This window comes from Rhineura floridana, chromosome 8 (assembly GCF_030035675.1).
Source record: "Rhineura floridana isolate rRhiFlo1 chromosome 8, rRhiFlo1.hap2, whole genome shotgun sequence".
Classification (NCBI taxonomy): domain Eukaryota; kingdom Metazoa; phylum Chordata; class Lepidosauria; order Squamata; family Rhineuridae; genus Rhineura; species Rhineura floridana.
Window position 1 is genome coordinate 112,118,573 of NC_084487.1, and position 14,856 is coordinate 112,133,428.

The 14,856-nt window shown below is 39.3% G+C and overlaps 2 protein-coding genes across 4 annotated transcripts in view; one reads left to right on the forward strand and one right to left on the reverse strand.

Moving 5' to 3' along the window:
- The window catches only part of FBXL13 (F-box and leucine rich repeat protein 13), a 177,871-nt gene that overhangs the window by 140,296 nt on the left and 22,719 nt on the right, over positions 1 to 14,856 (forward strand). For both annotated transcript variants that reach the window (XM_061582083.1, XM_061582084.1), the window contains 3 exons: positions 6,485 to 6,583; positions 7,750 to 7,867; positions 8,043 to 8,205. In XM_061582083.1, the coding sequence (XP_061438067.1) occupies positions 6,485 to 6,583; positions 7,750 to 7,867; positions 8,043 to 8,205 (380 nt within the window). The remainder of the gene's footprint in view (positions 1 to 6,484; positions 6,584 to 7,749; positions 7,868 to 8,042; positions 8,206 to 14,856) is intronic.
- The window catches only part of FAM185A (family with sequence similarity 185 member A), a 104,663-nt gene that overhangs the window by 2,045 nt on the left and 87,762 nt on the right, over positions 1 to 14,856 (reverse strand). The window contains exon 8 of one of the 2 annotated variants that reach the window (XM_061582094.1): positions 852 to 955. The exons of the other annotated variant lie outside the window; for it this stretch is intronic. Coding sequence (XP_061438078.1) covers positions 948 to 955 — 8 coding nt within the window. The 3' untranslated portion in view covers positions 852 to 947. Of the gene's footprint in view, positions 1 to 851; positions 956 to 14,856 lie in introns of those variants that run through there. 2 annotated transcript variants of the gene reach the window in all.

Sequence of the window (14,856 nt, forward strand, 5' to 3'; positions counted from 1 at the left end):
GGTAATGGTAGAGGGAAGGGCTAGAAGCTTCCCTTGTTTCAGAACCATATACAAACCTCTGTGAAATTTCACAGGCTTTTAATTTGTCTTATAATGAGAATAATTCCATCATAATAGTTGTAAAATTAAAATGTACATCATATGAATGCAGCTGAAATACAGTTCTTATCAACTAAGAAACAATGGCCCTCACAGAGGTTTAAGCTCTATACTCCTTGTATAGACCCATTCTGTCCATCCCACTGTAATTGTATTCTCCCTCTTACAGCTGCCACCACATGGGGATCCCTTGAATCAGTGTCTCTAGATTCACATCAGAAGTTCAAGGCTAGTTAATATTTGTCCTTTTTCTCCATAGAGGTAATCTCTACATAGGAAAAGCATGTACATATTATGTCATCGAAAGTATTTTACTGCTAGCACTGGAAGCAGAATAAACAGTTTTTACCCTCTCTGTCTGTTCTTGAACAGGGATAGCTTGGCTACAGTGGTCCATATATATTATTAGTATGTGTGTGGGCTGCCTTCAAGTCGATCCCAACTTGCGGTGACCCTATGAATAGGGTTTTCATAGTAAGCGGTATTCAGAGGGGGTTTACCATTGCCTTCCTCTGAGGCTGAGAGGCAGTGACTGGCCCAAGGTCACCCAGTGAGCTCCATGGCTGTGTGGGGATTCAAACCCTGGTCTCCCAGGTCGTAGTCCAACACTCTAACCACTATGCCACACTGGCTCTCATTATTAGTATAACAAACTTAATTGGCCTGCAGTGAACCAGGGGGTAGAATAACAGGATAATACTCATTGCTGATTGTAAACACAACTTCATTGAACTGAGAACATAAACATGTTGATATAAAGAAGTCAGGGAACATGCATTTGTTGCTGACAGTCTCATTGCTGGCAGGATACTCAGCCAGCCAGGCAGCAGGGTGATGAAATGCCCAGATTAGGTAACTAGGAAGGAATGATTTAACATTTATTTATGTGTTTACTTTACATATTTATAATCCACACTATCATACAAACATATCAAGGTGGTATACAATGTATAAAAATAAAATCAGCAAAAACCATCCATAAAACATCAATAAATACAGGTTGGTTAAAAAGAGAAAATTCATGTTGCAAAGGCTTGTCTAAAAATATAGTTTTCAAAAGACATCTGAAAGAAGGGAGGTATGGTTTCCACTGAACCTCTACTGGTGGGCAGTTCCGCGTGGCAGGGCCTGCCACCCTAAAGGCTCGGTCTTGTCATGGGAAACCACCAGAAGTACCCTATCAGAGAATCTCAGTTACTGAGGTACAGCATAAGGAATCAGACGGTCCTTAAGGTTCTTTGGGCCCAAGTTGTGTAGGGGTTTATGAATTAATGCAAACACCTTGAATCTGGCCCAGTAGCAAATCGACAACCAGTACAGCTCTCTCAGCAGCAGATTAACATATTGCCAGTAATCTGCTTCTGTGGTCAGTCTGGCTAGTGCATTTTGCACTAATTGAAACTTCCAGGCCAGAAACAACCACAGCCCCACATAAAATGCTTTACAGTAATCAAGCCTTGATATTACTATTGCATGGCCCACTGTGATCAGGCTGTCCAGGAACTATCTCAGCTGGTGTACCAGCTGAAGCTGGGAAAAAGCATTCTTGGCCACAAAGGTCATTTGGGCCTCTAGTGACAGAGATGGATCAAGGAGTACCCCCATACTGCTCCTTCAGAGGGACTTCAACAGGCAACTGACCTATCTCCAGGACATGGGAACCACCCACTCACAAGGCCCCTATCTTTCCATCTATCATGTCTCCCCTTATTTGCCTTTTTTCTAAACTAAAAAGCCTCAAAGCCTCTTAGGGGAATTGCTCCAACCCTTTAATCATTTTGGCTGCCCTTTTCTGAACCTTTCCCCCAAGCCTCTAACCCAGTGTTTCTCAACCAGTGTGCCTCCAGATGTTGTTGGACCACAACTCCCATCAGCCTCAGCCAGCATTGCCAATGGTCAGGAAAGATGGGAATTGTGGTCCAACAACATCTGGAGGCACACCGGTTGAGAAACACTGCCAAAAGGGTTTGCAGGAGTTCTTAATCTGAAGACTTATCCACATGGGGGCATTACTTCATACTAAACACACTATTTTTACCTCCGTTTTCTATTTGCACCATCCACAGTAAGGGCTCAATGCTGGCTGCAAACACTGTGTTTTTTATTCAAACTGAGGGGAAGGATCAATCATGCAGTTTCCTAATGACCACACCCTCTAATTGAGCATTTCCACTCCCTCTGGTTACCTGGCAATCAATCAAGCATGCTCAGTTTGCTCTACCAGTTAGTTTCATTTAAAACAACAACCTGGAAGTGCAATTATTTGTATTTTCACTGGTCAATAGAGCTGAAATACAAATCTTTGAGCAATGTTATGCTTTTGCACACAAGTTGGGGTGCGGGGAGAAAATAGAGGCACTGTTTGCAGCAACATAAAAAAGGCTTGCAGAACAGGACAGAGCAGCCATAAGTTGCTCTTCAGCCCACAGGAAATGAAATGAAAGAAGAGAGGAGGAGGGAGTTGGTGTGGAGAGGGGAACGATTAACACACCCACCCAAAGGCATTGGAGCACAGTGTCTGCAAGTACTAGAGATATAGGGTGAAGACGTTTTTTCCTTCAAAGTAGTTTGAAAAATAGAGGAATCTACTGTTGAAAAAACAAAAATTGAAAGTGTCAGTTATATTGGGTTGCATCCAATGTACATGAATGTTCCATCAGAGCAAGGATTTCTGCCTTCCCCTGAACCTCCCATTCTAAGGGATCCCCCAACCTTCTGGATCAGATTTTAGAAAGATATAAAATGCATGGCAGGGAGTTGATATAGCCTGCTAATTTTGTTTACTTTAGAAAAAACTACAGAAATGTATAACATAAGGTAAGTATATTGTCAATTCTCAAAGAACAATAATTAAAGGGTGGTTGTTAACAGTAAATATCAGGACAGTGCCTTCTAAAATAACAGGATAGGTTGGGAAGTCCCAGGAGCTTTGAGCATTTCCTTTCTAGCTATAGAGGGTAATCAAACTGCCAAATTCCATCTGCTATATTACATATTTGAAATGAAGTTTGCAGTGTTATGTTAGCTGACCAAAATTGCTTTTGTAGCATCCCCAGAGAGCTTGAGAGAAAGTAGGATTTGACAGAACCCTCCAATGCTTTCTCCTTAGGACCCAGGAAAAACTGAATCCAAAGGCCTCTGGTATTAAAGGTGACTCTTATGCAAATATGCAAATGAAGGTCTCTCTTGGTTGAAAGCTTGTAAATATTTTGACCAATCCAGTTCTCTCTTTAGCTGACAGCTATATCCCAGTCTCTAGTCATGAAAAAAGTAACCCATTAAGACTTTATCTCCGGATTAGAACAGTGGTCTTTTTTTTCTGTGCCAGGAAAAAAGTAATAATTACAATGTACAAATTATCAGAAAATCATCATCGTGTTTTCAACTACTTTCTTGTCAACTTCCTGGAAATGGTTGAAGTTTAAAAGTGAAGATGAATAAAATCAGAAACATGGCTCCAGATTTCCCCAATCCCCAATGAATTTCTAATCTCGCATCACAAAAAAAGATTGGGAACTGATAGTTTGAGGAACTTGTTGCAGTTCTCAAGACTTTTTCTTTAGTGATTGGTTATCTTTTCCCAGCATGAATTAGAAATGCCTAGAGAGTGTTTAAATTAATACCATCTGAATGTACTTTCTCAAGGAGCGTTCATCACTTGAGAACTGTACACATGACCTTCTGTTCTCTTGTGAACAGCTTGTGTACCAAGATAGAAAATGGCATAAGAACTGGCTTCCAACTCTTGTACCATATGAAAGATTATCCATTATCTTTATTTCATAAATTCTCAGTTTGGCAGTGGTTCTTAAATTCCAGTAAATTTGCATCACTCAGGCAACCCAGAGAGAGCAGAGCTAAGAGAGAATGTGTTACCTAAGGCAAACTTTTTATGGAAGCAGACTAGCTTATTGTTAATAGTCCATAAAGCGCAAATTTGTGTTTCTAAGACATTTTATATGCAATGTGAATTCAGCACAATAAAGCAAAATGATATGGAAGCTTTTGTGATACTGCACAATTAAAAACCACAAATTATTAGTGAAATAATAAGATGAATATGCTATGCCATGCTTTATTATTCATGAATAACTAGGTGGGTGGAAGCAGAGAGAACATTCAGCTGCCCCTCCCCCCCAGAAACCCCCTTCCTTGCAAAAATGAGTTGTAGATATTAATTAAATCCAGAAACCATAACCATGATAAGAAAATAAACTTTTACAAGGTGAAACTACAGTTTCTATAAGTTGCATCAATAATATCACAATGATAGCATTAAGGATCTTTTTTGACTATGATGACTATACATTCTTCTGGCATCTCTTATGACAGCAGAATCCCACAGTTCTCAAAGAGGACTCGTGAGCAGTGAGCCACAACCTTTCCCCAAGACTTACATGCTGTTTTATTTGATCAGTAGAGCTAGTTTTGGAACTAGCCAGATAATCACAAACTACTTACTATATAGAGCAGCCTTTCCCAACCAGTGTGCCTCCAGATGTTGTTGGACCACAATTCCCATCTTTCCTGACCATTGGCAATGCTGGCTGAGGCTGATGGGAGTTGTGGTCCAACAACATCTGGAGGCCCACTGGTGGGGAAAGGCTGATATAGAGAATCTGAAGTCTATTATAGAGAAATTGGTAATGGTGTTGTTGTTTGTTGATAGTCTATTTTGAGATAGTGGCTTGGTTCACATGTCACTGTAAGCCATAGTTAAAAATAAACTATGAATTACCACAAATGAGCAGCATGCTAGTGCATGCTGCTCAATTGTGCCCACCCCTGCTCCTCCTTTTCCTTAGTGGGAAAGAAACAGACCAGAACATTGGCTTAGCATTACATTGAAACTGGAGCTCATGGTTTGTTTCTCTCCAAAAAACATGAGCAGAAGCCAAGATTTGTTCTTGGTTTACTGCTTATGGTTGGCTTGGAAGAAACCACAGTCTTAGAAAGCAGGGACATAGGTCAATGACTGTGTTCTGCAGGTGAGGGCCTCCTGCAGATACCATCTTATCAGGAGGTCCATGCACACAACATTGGAAGATGACCTTTAGTGTTGTGGCACCTGCACTTTGGAATTCCCTCCCCTTTAATATTAGACAGGCACCATCTCTGTTATCTTTTCAGTGCCTACTGAAGACTTTCCTCTTTCAACAAACCATTTAAGTAGAGACCTTATCCCAGTCTGTGTCTGTGTTGGAATTACTTTTTTAGATGTTTTAAAGTTTTTTTTTTTTAAAGATGTTATTAAAGATGATTTGTTTTTATGTGCTTTAAAGTCTTAAGATGCTTTAGAGTGTTTTTAGTTTTTGTGTTGCCTCCCTGGGTTCCTTTAGGGAGGAAGGACAGGATATGATGATGAAGATGAAGATGATGATGATGATGGTGCTAAACCAGCACTGCATAAGAACAATGTACCCTCTTTTTGATTTTGGAGGCACAATGACCAAGCTTGGTGCTGCCTCCACAGTGGGAGTCCCAACATGTAAGATTTCCTAGCCATGCTTGGGTCAGAAATAACCTAGGTTCAGATATCCAAGAATGAGCTTTAGACTTATGTGCTTCTGTCTCCCCTCAAACCCACCCTGCCTTCGGGTTTCATGCCAAACCATAATTTGCCCCACATCATAGCCAAACTGTTGTTTCCAGTGATTTCTTTCTTTCTAGACAAACTATGATTTATGTAAATGAGGGATGGGAAACCTGTGGACTTCCAGATATTATTGGACTCCAATTCCGTCAGCCCCAGCCAACATGGTCAATGGATGATTGGAGTTGTAATCCAGCAGCATCTGGATGACCAAACATTCCCCAGTTAACTGCAAACTATGCCTTGCCATGAAATTGGAAGGCAGGGAGCATGAGGGAAAGGACCATGCAGTCCCAAGATCCACTTACATTAACTCCAAACCATAGTTTTCTGTTGTATCTGAACCAGCCCTTAGCAGAGAACATAGAAGGATATTATCTATAGCAGCTGCTTATGTAATATAGGCTTCATTTGAACATTACATTTTTATTAATTTTCCTTGGCTTCATAACCAGAAATAGCATGCATTCATTAAGGCACTGCTGTATATAGGATTAACTTTCCAAAATTAATATTTATATGGAAAAACGTATTTGACATGTGCAGACACACCCAATATTTATGTATGGGTGAGAAATATTTGTGAAACTGAAGTCAGACTTTTTAGAAAGACAGTTTTCTCATAGACTCACTTGAAACAAATATTTTATTCAATATAATATATTTTGTAATTTTCTTTTACTAGTTTGAAATTAACATATAATTCTCTCATAATTGAGATGTTAATCTTTATTAGCAATATTGAAATACAACTCATGTTTTCTACAAAAGTATTTTGTTTTTAAAAATCAGATCTCTGTGGAAGGCTTCAGGAATATTGCAGACAGCTGCAGTGGTATCCAGCACCTGGCAATTAATGAAATGCCCACTCTAACAGACAGATGTATTCAAGTAAGAAAGTGACCCCAAATTTTCATATATAAGAAATTTGTTCCATAGAAAATATCTTCTGCTGATCTCCAGATACAAAAAAATATGGTATTAATTTATAGTACTCTATAGCAAAACAAAATATATTCCAGGGAAAAAAATGTACCAACTTGGTTTTGTTGCCAAGCAGATTTTTTTAAAAATATTGCAAGCCATGATGGCTTCTTACTGGTGGAATAGCACTAGTCATTCTTGAATGGGCAGGCCCATAAAGGCTCTGCATCCACCATGTGCAAAGAAAAGAAGCATCAGGGGGAAAGGTCCCTCCTCCTTCCAATACAATGTGCTGTGCAGTGAAGACGGATAGAGACCAATTTTCCTTCTCAGAGAGAAGTTGCACCATTCCCTTCTTTTTTGCCAAGCAGTAGATGCCATGAATGGGAAGGGGCATAGAGGTTTACTCTCTGAAATCTCTGACCCACCCCTATTGCATCTAGCTGGGGACCAGATGTAAAAAAGTGCTCCACTTTAAACAGGATGTCTGAGAAGAGATAAGGCTGCACTGTATGAAGTTTTGATTAATATACACATTTATGCAAGCATTATATAATGTACTTCTGTATGTTATTTTCAGTAATATATTCATTTTTATGCATACTTTCTCCTAACATGCGCATTATTGTAAAGGACAGCTCCATCGCAAAATTCAAAAAAGTACAAATTTTGAAGGATAGCTTTGTTTTAGTTCTCACCTTATTTTGAAAAGTGCAAATTTTATAGCTTCAGCTTTAAACATGAACATAATTTCTCCCTCGTCTCTAGTCACAGCTAATAACCCTGTACATCTTTGCTTAAAAGCTGAGTTCAGTGGAATTTGTCTATAATCCTATGCATTTTAATTAGATTGTTAAGCTCTCTGTAATGCTGTATAAGAACAAAAAGTCTAAGCTGTGTGTCATTTTTATCAAATATTTATTATGTTTCTACAGAGGGATTTTTAGTTTTGCTGCAACAGACTAACACTAGCTACTAATAATATAGGAATTGATGTGCACTCGTTATACTTCAAGTTATTAGTGTTCAATTGGATATGTGAAGATAGAAAATCCAGCATTTACTATTGTAAATTGTATTTTTTTCATATAAAGTACAATGCATTTGAAAGTTTTATTTATTTTCTCTTAAAGGCTTTAGCTGAAAAATGCCATCAGATTGTGTCTGTTGAATTTAATGAGTCTCCACATGTTTCTGATACGGCTTTGAAAGCACTTGCTGAATGTAAACTTGCAAAGATGAAGATAGAAGGTTAGTGGTGGTGTGTTGTTGTTATAGTATTTCCTGCAAAATACTCAAATAAACTACCTTTGTAACATATAGTGTTAGTTCTTGGACATAAGTAGCAGTTAACAGTGTTTGGTGACTTAAACAATTATTGACTTCTGGCCTAATGTAACCCAATTATTGTTTGTTGTTTCTATAGGGAGTAATCGGATTACTGACCTAAGTTTCAAATTGATGAGTACATTCTGGCCTCATATGAAACGTATCTGTGTGGCTGACTGCCAGAAGATAACAGATGCGAGTCTCAAGATGATTGCACCACTGAATGATATTGTTGTACTGAATTTATCAGACTGCATGAGGTACTCAGTTACATTCAAATTACTGTGGACTATTCATTTTAACATAATTATTAGTATCGTAAGTTTATAAGTCTTATAGCCACCAAGCAAATAAGATACTCTTACAACATAAATATATGACCGCCATTGCTGCAAGTAAGCATACAGAACAAACAAAAGGACTCTGCACCAATGTAACATTACAATATGCCAGACCAACCAGCATATTGTATTAGTGGAATGGGGAATATCAACATCTTCCTTCATAAGATGTAGTGCAGCAATTCTGAGTGATAAAATGTAAATTGAGATGGAACTAGGGTTGCCAGGTCAGAAGCATCCCAAACCCTGAGATTTCAGGAGCGTGCCCTAGTGATATCATGGGGGTGTGCCCTAGTGATATCATAGGGGTGGGCGGGCCCTAGTGATATAGTGATGTCATTAAGCATGATACATTAAGCATCAACCACAGTTGCTTGGAGCCTACTACTCAAACAAAAAAATTCTCTGATTGGAAATTAAGACAGAAATCTTAGCTAAATGAGGGTGTTTCCAGGTCCAGCTGAGGTGAAGGGATCATTCCTTCTCACCTGCTTAGCTGGTTAAGGAACATTTAATCTAGCCTACTTGCTTCTGGCAAGAAGGGTTTAAGAGCCTTCAGGCCAGCCCAGTCACCAGAGGGCCGTTGTAAGAAGAAAGCCTAGTGTTGTGGAGATGTTAGATGGGAGCACTCAAGAGTAAAGGTGGATGCCCCTGAAGACTGCAATTCTAAACACACTTACTGAGCGACTAAGACCCATAAAACTCAACAGGACCAACGTATCTGAGTAGATATTGTGCTGTTGGTAAGGCTTGACTAGGGATCCTTTACAACGATATCCAGATCAAAGCAGGGTTGGCAGTCCCCTGCCTGGAATGCCCTGTCTGCCTTTTAATGTGGCTGCTCCAAACTTCTTTACAGACTTCACCCTTTACTGCAGAGAGAGGTCTGAGAAATGAGTAACAGTTAAGAAGATTCTCTCCTCTTTCCTGCCTACTCTGTGGGCTGCTATAAACTCAATTTGACAGCCAACCCAATTCCATTGAGTAATAATTGACAGAAAACACATATGGTATGGTCTATCTTCACAGGCAGTAGATTGGGAACAACAGCAACTGAAGCCACACTTCCCAATAAATAATAAATAATATATGAATTCTCTTTTACCACCATTGGGCAAGAAACAAACCATCATGCAAATAACAAAGTGCATCATCAGTGGGTTTAAGGGGGTTGAGCTGAGCACATGGAACCATTGTTGTTGCTTCTATGGATGTAAGGGAATGAGGTTTATATTATTTATTTATTATTTGATTTATATCCTGCCCTTCCTCCCAGCAGGAAGCCCAGGTTAAAGGTAAATGAAATGCAAATAGAAAAAGAAAAAGACAGTGATGATTTCCTAAATGCAATACCATACCAACCACAACAAGATTCCTGTGAGTAATACAGAAAACTCAGCATCCCACAACCAATCAGGGTTCCTAACCAAAACTAAAAAAGTCCTGGCAGCGGTCAACCAAGGCCACAGAAATCCCATGCAGCACCACCTGACCCAGGGACTGCAATTAGTGCAGAATGCTACGGCACTTGCTGTGGCACAATTGCTGACATGAGTGAGACCCTATCAGCACATAATACTTCTGCTCTGAAATTTGCACTGGTTGCCAATTTGCTACCAAGCCAAGTTCAGGGTGTGCTTTTCATGTTACGGGTTCCACATAGTATTTGTTCTGCTCTTGGAAGAAATCAATCCTTTAGTGTGGCAGTACCTACGCTTTGGAACTCCCTACCTATTTACATTAGGCAGGTGCTTTCATTGTACTCATTTTGGCACCTGTTAAAAACATTTTTGTTTAGGCAAGTCTACCCAGACAAGGAGAAGCTATTATGTTTTTTATCCATTTTTTTTTTACTCATTGTTGGGTTTATTATTTTGAATGTTTTTAAATACCTGTGTTTAACTGTTTTTGTCAATAATTTTATTGTTTTAATTCCTTCTATAAGCCGCTTTGAGGGTTTTTTTTACAATAAACTGGTATATGGATGTTTTAAATAAAGTACATAAATTTTGGAATCACTGTGGCCCTTGCGTCTTTCCTCTTTCAAACTTTTAAAGATACAGAAGACCTCTTGGAGGCTGAGCCTGGCAACCAAAAGGTCTTCTGTATCTTTAAAAGTTGTGCAGGGGGAAGGGAGAATTCCACCTTGTGGTTTTTCCCATTATAGAGTTGCAAGAACACCTGAACTTGGCTGACTTTCTCTTCTCCTAAAGATACAGGATCAGTCTCAGGCCAAGAACCTGGCAACCCTAAACACAACCCTTTTCTATGTTCACTCAAAAGTCTCACTGATTTTCAGCACAATCCTAAACATGTCTACTCAAAAGTAAGTCCTACTGAATTGAATGGGGTTAACTCCCAGGTATGTGGAATTAGCATTGCAGCTTTACTCCCAGAAAAGCTTCATACTGAGAAGGTTTTCAAAACAGGTTATGAATACGACAAACTGCCCTCTTCAACAGTCCAGTCAAATTTAAACTTTTTTGACTCCTTAATTAGAGAAGTATAATACTGCAGCATGTACACTTTTTACAACTTTGGTTCAAAACTGATTTGAAAGATTAAACGTATAATATGCCATTTTTGCAAGTAATTAAAAAAACCCTGCATGTACATTTTTATGTCTACCAAGATCCTGCTGTGATCTTCTGTTGTAGAGCAATCCTATGCATGTTTACTCAGAAGAAAGTCCCAGTCCTGTACAGAGAAAGTACTCTTTATGGTGCTGAAAGCTATATATTTACTGAATTCCTGATGTGAGACAAGCAGGAAAAGGAAACTGTGGGTTTAGCTATTGCCTGGGGGTCAACAAATTTTTGTCATCTTTACCCTGACTTCACTTATTGGCTAAAAAACTGAAACGGCAGGGGTTAGAGCAGCCAGTACTAACTGAAGTTGCAGGGGGGCGGTGGCTGATATTTTGGTTTATATCTTTTGAACCATACCACCTAGAAACTTTTTTTAAAAAAAGAAAGCTAAGAGTCCAAAGATTGTGACACAGCCGGAGACCTGGAGAGGACCCCCCACAAACTGGAGTCTCTAGGCAAAAAACAGAGACCTGGCAACCCTAGATGGGACATGGCAGAGGCAGCTAGACTGGGGATCTACCACTTACATGCATTACAGGGCCACTCTAGTAAAGCCCTTATAAAACCATTGAGTGAGAAAGTATAGGTAAATGCAGGCCTAACTCTTGAACCACTTATTCATCTGTAGTCCTACTGAAGTTAGTGGAATACTGTTCAATAAATGATTTCAAGATTCAATTCAAATGTTTGAAACTATTATTTAATTACATTTTAGTTTATTATTTTAATATTACTGGGTGACATCCAGTAATGTCTGCTTGTGTGCACAATGGAAATTAAGGTTACCAGGTCTCCAGTTTTTGGGCAGAGTCTTTGGTTTTTGGGGGTCCCCTTCGGTACTCTGGCTAGCATCCCTTAATCTCCAGACTCTCAGCTTCAATTTAAAAAAAAATTAAGTTTCTAGCTGGTCTGATTCCCAAGATATACACCAAAACGTCAACCCCCCGCACGACTGTTAAATCTGTTTTACAGCTCTTTATAACAGCTCTAACTACAACTCCCATCAGCCCAATCCAGTGGCCATGCTGGCTGGGGGGTCAAGTACATGCTTCAGACCCAATTCCCCACCCTGGGCAATTGATCTGGAACCCAATATCCCTCCTTGCCAAGGCTGTGCAAACAAACACCAACTCTGCAAGGTAGATGATAGGCTACCACCACCCCTTCAACTGGTTCTACTCTGAGTTAGGGGAAACCCAGAGCCCAGATATAGGTTAACCAAGGATTCCTAAAGACAAGAGCCAGACAGGCACTCCTTGTCCAGAAGCCTCTGGTAAAACCAAAACACACACTAGTGGTAATTTGGTCAGTGGTCAAGGTGCTGGATTCAGAACCAAATTGGTCTCACTCAATGAACACACAAAGGTAATAAGAAGTAGCTTTATTAATAAAATATAAGTGCAAAATTAACAGCAGCAAAACAATTCCTCAAAACCACACCCAGCCAGGAGTTCAGGTCAAACATAAGAGAGTTCAGACACAACAGAAAAATAACAAACTAACCAGCCTATTCTACTTACTGAAGAGGTAGTTGTTGCAAATCCCATCTCTCCTCAAAGAGATAACATCAGGATAGTAAAAAGCAGTGGAACCCCACATGGTATCCAAGGGAACATCCAGAGGAACATCCAGAGGAACATCCAGAGGAACATCCAGAGGAACATCCAGAGGAACAACAGCTATAGGTCTCATCCCCTATACTTAAGGAAAAAAACCCAGCAACAGTTCATAATGATTCAGCCAATCAGGGGGCTTACCAATGAAGTAATATTCCTGAAGCTTCTTCACTTTTCATGCCTTGGCTGCCTCCCTGCCTCCCTGATCTTAACCTTCTTAGGCCCGTGTGACCTTGAGTACCAGGCTCTCACCAGATAACAGATAACCAGGTGCTGCTATTCAGGCCTCCTAATTAGTTGCAGCTGAGAAACAAAACCTAAAAGTTTTCCACGGAGGCCCATCTCCTCCCAGATGAAATCCCCACAATTCTCTGCATCTGAGCCATTTTACACAATTCATTCTAAACCAGTTTGAACCAATGTTGCAATTTCATGACAGGGCTGATGGGAGTTGTAGTTTAAAAAAGTAACTTTTCCAAGCTCTGGCTCTAACCCCGCCCTTTCAGGATTGTAGCCAATAAATGAAGCCAGGGTTGTGTCTTGTTGATCCAGGCATGCCTAGGCTTAATTTTAACATCAGAAAATGGTGGCTTTGAGATTTTGCAGTTTACATAAGTAATACGGCTTAAAGTTTTTTTTCCCTCTTGTGTGTAAGAGTCAGATCCTGGGCTATGAAATATGAAAGTATTTAATCCAATACTTGCTTTCCGTGTACCTGGAGTAAACCCCATTGAACTCCATTAGGACTTACTTTTGAGTAGACATGGTTAGGACTGTGCTGTAAATTAATGGGACTTTTGAGTAAACATAGCACAGACTTGTGTTTGTGTTGTAAATCTCTCTCCGCCCAATCCTATTTTTAAAGCAATTAGGCAGGGTTTACCTAGGTATCACAGTTTTTATTATGTAGGAAACTAATACTGATTTTTTAAAAAAATGTTCCTCAATGACCAACTGGTTTGACAATAAACTATTATATGGGGTGTATTTTTACACCTGCAAATGTATGTGTGTGTGTGTGTGGAGCCTTTCCAACAACCCTGTGAGGTAGGGTTGGCGATTGGAAACCAAGGCAGCTCACAATAAGAAATAAATCCCTTTAAAAACCAATACCATAAAACAAGTATAAACAGTTGCAAAACAGCTTAAAGTGGCATGATTCCAAATTTTGGGTTCTGTGAATAACGTTTATTTATTTATTTTTATTTATTATTTGATTTATATCCCGCCCTTCCTCCCAGTAGGAGCCCAGGGCGGCAAACAAAAGCGCTAAAAACACTTTAAAAATCATAAAAACAGACTTTAAAATATATTAAAACAAAACATCTTTAAAAACATTTTTAAAAGCTTTAAAAACTTTTTTTTAAAAAAGAAAAGGTTTAAAAACATATTAAAAAGCAATTCCAACACAGACACAGACTGGGATAAAGTCTCACCTTAAAAGGTTTGTTAAAAGAACAAGTTCCTTATCACTTGAGGGTACAGTTTTTCCTGGGTGAGTAAACCCCATTGAATACATTGGGACTTGCTTCTGAGTAAGCAAACATAGGATTGCACTATAAATATATTTACAGGTTGTGTAAATAATGAACATATTTGATAGTCATACTTATATAAATATTTTGTCATACTGTGTCCCACTAAGTATCCGATTTCACACGATGGTTGTACAATACTTCCTCTACATTTTAAGTATGCCTTGGGGTGGTCATGGTTCTCCATTGTTTTCGTCCTGAGGGGCAGATAAGCTGAGAGATGGTGAGTAGCCCATGGTCACCCACTACAGTTTATAGCTCATTTCCATTTTGAAAAATTAATTAAAACAATTTACATGCAGGCAAAATTTATTAAGTGGATTCACACAATATGTGTAAAGCACATCCAACTCGCATTTAAAGCGCACGACTTCCCCTAAAGAATCCTGGGAAGTGTTGTTTCCCCCTCACAGTTATAGTTCTCACTACTCTTAACAAACTGCAGTTCCCATGATTCTGTGGAGGGATTCATGTGCTTCAAATGGGTGTTGAATGTGCTTTAAATGAATGGTGTGGATCTGCCCTAGGTATGATGTGCGTTCAAGAGTGAATTGAAAAGAACAATTTTAAAATATACTTCTTACTCTTACTCATTTCTCAGACCTTTTAAATCTGTAAAGATGTTTGGAGCAGCCACGTTAAAAGATAAGGGCAAGGCATTCCAGGCAGGGGGTTGCCAACCCTGCTTGGAGATGGATGTCTTTGCAGAGGATTCCTAGTCAAGGTTTACCAACAGCACAATCCGAACTATATCTACTCAGAAGTCAGTCCTGTTAAATTCTATGGGGCTTAATCCGTTAGTAAGTATGTTTAGAATTGTAGCCTTCAGGA